The sequence below is a fragment of the Armigeres subalbatus genome, chromosome 3, assembly GCF_024139115.2.
Source record: "Armigeres subalbatus isolate Guangzhou_Male chromosome 3, GZ_Asu_2, whole genome shotgun sequence".
NCBI lineage: Eukaryota > Metazoa > Arthropoda > Insecta > Diptera > Culicidae > Armigeres > Armigeres subalbatus.
Genome location: NC_085141.1, coordinates 81,119,358 through 81,127,935, shown reverse-complemented (window position 1 = coordinate 81,127,935; position 8,578 = coordinate 81,119,358). Strand labels below are relative to the sequence as shown.

At 46.1% G+C, this 8,578-nt stretch overlaps 1 protein-coding gene across 1 annotated transcript; it reads left to right on the top strand.

Annotated features, from left to right (window-relative positions):
* Positions 1-210: 210 nt before the first annotated feature.
* LOC134227437 (CLIP domain-containing serine protease B15-like) lies at positions 211-2,197 on the top strand. Its single transcript, XM_062708929.1, has 4 exons — positions 211-365; positions 427-838; positions 877-1,169; positions 1,234-2,197. Exons 1-4 carry the CDS (start codon positions 314-316, stop codon positions 1,551-1,553), a joined length of 1,077 nt encoding a protein of 358 aa, XP_062564913.1. The 5' UTR covers positions 211-313; the 3' UTR covers positions 1,554-2,197.
* Positions 2,198-8,578: the final 6,381 nt, after the last annotated feature.

Below are 8,578 nucleotides of genomic sequence, written 5' to 3'. Positions count from 1 at the left end.
CTGATTGCTGAAAAAATTACAAGAATAAGAATCTAATCGAATTGCCTTTCACTACTTTGTTTTTTTTTAATATGGAAGCTATTAGATGAAGAATAGCCACAGTTACCCTATATGTAGAGAGGTTATGCCTAATGAGTTCACTTCATGTACGTTACAACAACGCAGAGCCCACAGATGGTACCAGGAATCCCTATCGGTTGAGTCTTATCACAAAAACATTGCATTGAATGGGAAATCCCCTTCACGAAGATGAAACAAATATCACACTCCATCCTCATCGATCAGTGTACACAAATAGTCTTCAATAGCAAAGATGTTGCAAATTGCACTCACAGTTCTTCTACTCGGCTGGACAGTCCTACAAGGTACATGTTTAAGTTATTAGAATTTTCATTTAAAGTTCAAAACGTCCTGCCTTTATTTCAGCTAATTGCGTTCTCGAACTAAACCAAGAATGTACCACACCTGGTGGATACCTTGGCCGATGTATGCCGGTGCGCAGATGCAAATTTGTATCTTCTATCCTGCACAAGGATCCGTTCACCAAAGATGACCAAAAGTACTTGGAGCAGTTCCGCTGTGGTAGACTGGCCAACAGTGGGAAGGTGCTGATGTGCTGCCCGCAGCTGCAAAGCGAAGAGAATTGTGGACGGTTGACATTCCAGAATTACATCCTTGGTGGGGAAGAGACTGACCCGGACGAGTATCCTTGGATGGCATTGCTGGGCTATGAAGACGGCCGAGGTCGGAAAAGCTACGGCTGCGGAGGGACGCTGATCAATGAGCGATATGTTGTGACGGCTGCTCACTGTGTCGATAGAATGCGCGTTCGTAAGCTGTGAGTAGAGGTGAATTTTTTTTGTTGTTAATTTATAGAGTTGACGTTCGCCTTGGGGAATGGGATTTGGATACAACAGAAGACTGTAGTGCTACCAGATGTTTTGAAGGATACCAAGACGATTATTTAGTAGAGAAAATCATAGTCCATGAACAGTACTCTTCAAAGAATCTCAACAAGATCCATGACATCGCTCTGCTCAAGTTGAATAAAACCGTAGAACGAACCGAACTTGTCGCCCCGATATGCATACCAACGCCCGAAATGGTCAATTCAATCAATGTAGAAGAAAGTACTTTCGATGTGACTGGTTGGGGAAAAACCGAAACAGGTGACATATTGTTTTGTTATTTTTTAGAAGTCCACGTACAAAGCTGATTTTCTGTCAATTTCAGGATTCTCAAGTCACCGTAAGATGAAGGTTTCGTTGCCGGGCCAAACGATCGATGTGTGCAACAAAGCGTTCGCAGCAGCCAAGGTGAACTTCACCGAGAGTCAACTGTGCGTCGGTGGGGTCGACGGGAAGGACTCGTGCAAAGGTGACTCCGGAGGACCGTTGATGATGATCATGAAAAACCGATGGTACCTGATGGGAATCGTAAGCATTGGAGCGAAACCATGCGGGAAACAGGGAATGCCTGCCGTCTACACACGATTCGGAAGCTACCTGGATTGGCTGGCTGCCAAGATCGAGTTGGAGAGCCGCAACAACTAAATTTAAATTAATTATAAGTTACGAGACGAGCCAGCCTCGGGCTGAAAGTCTCGATAATAAAGACAAAAAAAATAATTTTAAATATTTTTTTAGCTAAACGATGCCAAAAGCACAAAAACGATAAGACAAACCATGCTAGAGAATTTTTTAGGTTTTTTTATCATGATTAATATCCAATAGTTAAACATGAATCAAAATGGCGAAGCAATGATGCAAATTATGTTTTTTGATCTTTTTGCCTTTCTCGTGCAACAAAGTTGTACCGAAAGGCGATCATTTCACTCCAATATCGAACTTTTTATAGAAGGCTCAGAGACCCATAGTGTTATATACCAATCGACTCTGCTTGACAAACTGAGTAAATGTCTGTCTGTCCGTGTGTATGTGTTTTTGTGCCATAAAAAACATTAACCAATTTTTCGCATAGTAATTCTAAACCGATTCCCAGAAAGTTACTGTCGACAGAGAATAAAGCGTAGTTGATCACTATTGAATTTCATAACGTTTGGGCATTCCAAATAAATCTAAATTCTAAAATAGTTATGAAACATAGTAATTAAGTTATAGCATGCCATAAAATGCCTTGAAGTATCAACCCTTGCAAGCTCTTCTACTCGATTCAGTACACGACTTTAGTTCATTCATTTATTTAGTTTACATCTAAACAGATAACACTGAATCAACAATTTGACGCCACAATACACGGTTCGAGGCCGCATCTCTCCGTCCTCGAATACGCCCCACGCTCGCCAAGTCGTTTTGCACCTGGTCTACCCATCTTGCTCGCTACGCTCCACGCCGTCTCGTACCTGCCGGATCGGAAGCGAACACTATCTTTGCAGGGTTGCTGTCCTGCATTCTTGCAACATGTCCTGCCCATCGTACCCTTCCGGCTTTAGCTACCTTCTGGATACTGGGTTCGCCGTAGATTTGGGCGAGCTCGTGGTTCATTCTTCGCCGCCACACACCGTCTTTTTGCACACCGCCAAAGATGGTCCTAAGCACCCGCCTTTCGAATACTCCGAATGCTTGCAAGTCCTTCTCGAGCATTGTCCATGTTTCATATCCGTAGAGGACAACCGGTCTTATTAGCGTCTTGTACATGACACATTTGGTGCGGTGGCGAATCTTTTTTGACCGCAGTTTCTTCTGGAGCCCGTAGTAGGCCCGACTTGCACAGATGATGCGCCTTCGTATTTCACGACTAACATTGTTTTCAGCCGTTAGCAAGGATCCGAGGTAGACGATTTCCTCAACCACCTCGAAGGTATCCCCGTCTATCGTAATGCTGTCGTGCTCGGTTCCGCCCACAAGCATGCATTTTGTCTTTGACGCATTCATCACCAGTCCAACTTTTGATGCTTCACGTTTCAGGCGGGTGTACAGTTCTGCCACCTTTGCAAATGTTCGGCCGACAATGTCCATATCATCCGCGAAGCAAATAAATTGACTGGATCTGTTAAAAATCGTACCCGGCTGTTACACCCGGCTCTCCGCATGACACCTTCTAGCGCAATATTGAACAACAGGCACGAAAGTCCATCACCTTGTCTTAGTCCCCGGGGCGATTCGAACGAACTGGAGTGTTCGCCCGAGATCTTCACACAGTTTTGCACACCATCCACCGTTGCTTTGATCAGTCTGGTATGCCTCCCAGGGAAGCTGTTCTCGTCCATAATTTTCCATAGCTCTACGCGGTCTATACTGTCGTATGCCGCCTTGAAATCAACGAACAGATGATGCGCTGGGACCTGGTATTCACGGCATTTTTTAAGGATTTGCCGTACAGTAAAGATCTGGTCCGTTGTCAAGCGACCGTCAACGAAGCCGGCTTGATAACTTCCCACGAACTCATTCACTAATGGTGACAGACGACGGAAGATGATCTGGGATATCACTTTGTAGGCGGCATTAAGGATGGTGATCGCTCGAAAGTTCTCACACTACAGCTTGTCGCCTTTCTTGTAGATGGGACATATAACACCTTCCTTCCACTCCTCCGGTAGCTGTTCGGTTTCCCAGATTCTGACTATCCGTTTGTGCAGGCAAATGGCCAGCTTTTCCGGGGCCATCTTGATGAGCTCAGCTCCGATACCATCCTTACCAGTTGCTTTATTGGTCTTTAGCTGTTGAATGGCATCCTTAACTTCCCTCAAGGTGAGGGCTGGTTGGCTTCAATCGTCCACTGAACTGACGTAGTCATCTCCTCCGTTGCCTTGACTTTCACTGCCTGTACTGCCATTCAAATGTTCCTCGTAGTGCTGCTTCCACCTTTCGATCACCATACGTTCGTCCGTCAAGATGCTCCCATCCTTATCCCGGCACATTTCGGCTCGCGGCACGAAGCCTTTGCGGGATGCGTTGAGCTTCTGATAGAACTTGCGTGTTTCTTGAGAACGGCACAGCTGTACTCCTCGTACTCCGCTTCTTCCAGGCGGCGTTTCTTCTTCTGAAAAAGACGGGTCTGCTGTCTCCGCTTCCGTCTATAACGTTCCACGTTCTGCCGGGTACCTTGCTGCAGCGCGACCGCCCGCACTGCGTTCTTCTCCTCCAGAATCTGTCTGCACTCTTCGTCGAACCAACCGTCCCGTCGACTCCGACCCATATACCCAACGTTGTTCTCCGCTGCGTCGTTAATGGCTGCTTTGACTGTATTTGTAATTGCTAGGATGGGCAGTATGAGGACTGCCAGAACAAAGGCCTCGGCAAGCTTGGCTAAGCAACGGCCTGCCGTGTGAGGCTGGGTTTCATAACTACCTTTTCTCTTGGCTAGCTCGGCCTGGAGAACCCTCTTTGGTCTCAAGATCGGCTGGTGTGGAATTTACTAGGCAAATCAGACCTCGGATATGTGGGAGTTTAAGAAAATATTTATGTATTACACTTTTTTTGGTATATTGCCCTATTCCGTACAAAACTGTGTGGTGTGTGTTAGGTGTAATGTGTCTTATAATTAATCTACCTGGCCGGCCGGCAACTGCTGGAACTGTGACGAGACTGGATCGCATTCGAGGTCAGCGACGAGGAGGAGGGTAGGAGTATCGGTTCGCTTGACACCGGCCAACGACGATACGGCCTTTTCGTTATCGTTGTAGGTTAGATCACTCTGAACGCGCAACGACGATATAGCGGCCCTCGGGCCAGCAAGGCTGGTTTGACCACAGTGGAATCGGGATTCTGGGTCCTGGGCTTCTGAGTCGACGCCGCCTGGGGTCGTAACCTCAAAACGGTAACCTGTAGATAGGGCACCTAGATGTCTGGCGTTTGTTGCGGTGAGGACTTTTGTCCAAAACTACACGGGTCCTAATCACATGAGAGAACTTTCTTTAAAACCTGACCACAACTTCGATTGTACTTTGCACCAACTCATAATCGAGTCACATACCTGATTCGTAATTTCGTATCTAACGAACTTGTTAATTAAAACCTTTCAGTATTTCTCACGTCTGGTCTGGCTGAAGCTCTAATGGAAAGTAGCCCGATTTCTCACCTACGCACTACCTTGTCCCTCATTAATACATTCGTCTCATTAGCTCCGATTTTTTTCGCTTCCCTTATAGTGATCCACTGAACTTTAACTGTTCTACAATTCCATCTTCAGTTTTCTTGTAGTATACTGTGACAGTGTTATGATTTTAACCTAGGGTATTGTGTATTGGCATTTGCATTATTTAAATTTTGAATTAATTATATATTATAACAACAAAAACATTTTAACGTAGGATAATCAAATTCTATTAATCTCACAGACTTACGCTTACAAACGGTAACATATTCCAGCAGTCCTCAAGAGGGGCCCCATCGAGCTCACCTCTTCCGGCAACGCTGCCTCGAGATGCTGCACGTATGCAGTGGCGACATCAGGTTGCTTCAGTCGCTCTAGGTCGTACCGCGGCGGTCGTCGGTACCGAACATTGTTGATGACGGATAGTTTTGGGCGCAGTTTAACCATCACCAGATAGTGGTCAGAGTCGATGTTAGCGCCACGATATGTCCTGACGTCGGTAATGTCGGAGAAGTGCCGTCCATCAATCAGAACGTGGTCGATTTGTGATTCTGTCTGCAGTGGTGATCTCCAGGTGTACCGATACTGGAGGCTGTGTTGGAAGTAGGTGCTGCGAATGGCCATATTCTTGGAGGCAGCGAAATCAATTAGTCGTAGGCCGTTTTCGTTCGTCAGCCGGTGTGCGCTGAACTTCCCAATAGTCGGTCTAAACTCCTCCTCTTGGCCAACCTGAGCGTTCAAATCTCCTATGATGATTTTGACGTCGTGGCTTGGGCAGCTGTCGTACTCACGTTCCAGCTGCGCGTAGAATGCGTCCTTATCATCATCAGTGCTTCCGGAGTGTGGGCTATGGACGTTGATTATGCCAAAGTTGAAGAACCGGCCTTCGATTCTCAACCTGCACATTCTTTCATTGATCGGTCACCACCCGATCACGCGCCTTTGCATATCGCCCATCACTATGAAAGCTGTTCCCAGCTCGTGTGTGTTGCCGCAGCTCTGGTAGATGGTATGATTACCTCTAAACGTTCGCACCATTGATCCCTTCCAACAAACCTCCTGCAGCGCTACGATGCCGAATCCACGGTCTTTGAGCACATCGACGAATATGTGTGTGCTCCAGATGAAGTTGAGAGATTTGCAGTTCCACGAACCGAGTTTCCAATCGCTAGTCCCTTTTCGTCGCAGTGATCTTCGCCGATGGTTCCGGTCCGTACTCTCTTGTTGATTGTTCGTTGCTTATGTTTTTTTTTAAGGCTGGCTTGCAGGGCCTGACACCAAACCCCCTTAATTTTCGGAGGACCATTCCTCGTTGTTCCCGGTGGACCATGGTGCACAGTTTCACTTAGAGTCCCTCGCTGGCACTCGGACGATGATCAGCCGCCCCTAACATGGAGAACAGACGCTGTTGTGAGCCGATCCTGACATGGAAAACAGACGCTCAGTAAGATTTGCACCTCCGGAGAGGAGCAAACCCCCCTTCCCTGTCAGCATACGTCCATAGTTCCCACCGGGGTTGGTTACCCGATCTTCCCTAAGGTTGCTCGTATCCCGGCCAGCACCGCGGGGAGGTAGGGATAGGAGTTGCTGGGTAAAAGGCTAAGGACCGCGAGATAGAGTCTATTTTATTCCTTCAGGTACGCGAAGTACCAATGGTACGATTTACCCAGCATTTGCCGTGTTACGACTTTTACTTCCTCTAAATCATCAAGTTCGGTCAACTTTAGCGATTCAAATGTAATCCCGAGGGACTAGCGAATGTTCACCTAAAGACCTCACTAAATAATCCATCAAAGGGCAGGGACGTAATCAACGCTAGCTAATGACCAGCACTTACTGGGAATTCCAGGTTCATATGGACCATTTCAATCCATAATCCCGACTAAATGAGCATTTGGAGTGATTTCCCGGCCCTTTCGGGCAAGGGTACGTGTTGCTGCTCACATTGTAGCGCGCGTGCAGCCCAGAACATCTAAGGGCATCACGGACCTGTTATCGCTCAATCTCATTTTGCTGAACACAAAATTGTCTTATTAAGCAGAAGTCAACCGCTATGGGTTGACATATTATCAGGTCACACTACACCGCCCCCCAGCGCGAACGGCCCGGAGGCGGTATCAACATCTGACTGCTGATAGCGTTCTAATTGATTTGATTGAGTCACGTTCGTTATCGGAATTAACCAGACAAATCATTCCACGAACTAAGAACGGCCATGCACGACTACCTTTAATTTTGAGAAAGGCTAATAATCTGTCTCTCCTCAATAAGTTCAGACCTGGTAAGTTTTCCTGTGTTGAGTCAAATTAAGCCGCAGGCTCCACTCCTGGTGGTGTCCCTCCGTCAATTCCTTTAAGTTTACAATTTAGTTTTAAGTTTTTATCATCTAACTTTCGTTCTTGATTAATGAAAGCATCCATGACAAATGCTTTTGTTTTAGCTAGTCTTACGACGGTCTACGCATTTCACCTCTCGCGCCATAATACTAATGCCCCCAACTACTTCTGTTAATCATCTCTTGATCTGGATTACAAACCAATGAATATTAAGACCGAGGTCATATTCCATTAATCCGTGCAATATTATTCTCGGCCGTAGGATAGCCTGCTTAGAGCACTCTAATTTGTTCAAGGTAATAGCAGCTGGGCTTGTGGAAAACACTGCACCCAATGAAAGGCATCAGCGCCACACTACGCCGCACGGCCGCCGCGAGGCAAAACCGGCGACGCACCCAGTCTTATAGTTGCCACCAGGGCCGGATTTAGCCGGAAGGGGGCCCCGGGGCCGACAATATAGGGGGCCCTAAAATGTACAAAAAAGGTTGGTTTTGGTACATAAGATTTGTGGGGGCCCGGGGCCACGCCCCATCCCCCCCTAAATCCGGCCCTGGTTGCAACAATCACCAGTGTGATGTCTTTACTCATGTATAACAGAGTCTTGATAATATGAACATAATACATTAGAGTGTGGTATTAGGGGACAATTTTCTAAGCCGTCAAATTTTTCACCAAGATTCATCATCAAAATGCATCGTCGAAAAACGTGTTTAAATGATTAAATATAATTTGTATGAATGTCAATGCTCATATTTTGTGTATATCGTATACAAGTAAACATAATCCGGATAATAAGAGTGTTTTTCGTTGAATGGCTTATGTGTCTGGCACTGAGGAACCTCTCCCTATATTCTTGTGAACCAGTAGAAAAAAAACTTCAAACATTTTAAAATTAAAAAAATAAATTGCAATCCCTCATTTAAAATCACCCCAAAATGCCGAAAACGCAACAAAAGAATGCGTCAATTTTCTGCCGAAGCCAAATTATCAACTCGTTTTGTACCCGACAGTTTAACACAAACAACAATAAACAGCATCATCGCATATAATAATAGTTGTCATCATCACCAGCACCGTCGTCAAACATTGCATAATGGGCATCGCCCATCAGGAAGGAGCACTCCAACTGATGCTTATCACCCATACATACCGGCGACCTGGACACATATTTGCATATTTGTTGCAAC

Excerpts from the sequence above, each read along its gene's own strand:
- LOC134227437 (XM_062708929.1), top strand. The coding sequence starts at position 314 with ATGTTGCAAATTGCACTCACAGTTCTTCTACTCGGCTGGACAGTCCTA. Across the intron at positions 366-426 it reads CGGCTGGACAGTCCTACAAG|CTAATTGCGTTCTCGAACTA; the intron begins GTACATGTTTAA and ends CCTTTATTTCAG. Across the intron at positions 1,170-1,233 it reads TTGGGGAAAAACCGAAACAG|GATTCTCAAGTCACCGTAAG; the intron begins GTGACATATTGT and ends TGTCAATTTCAG.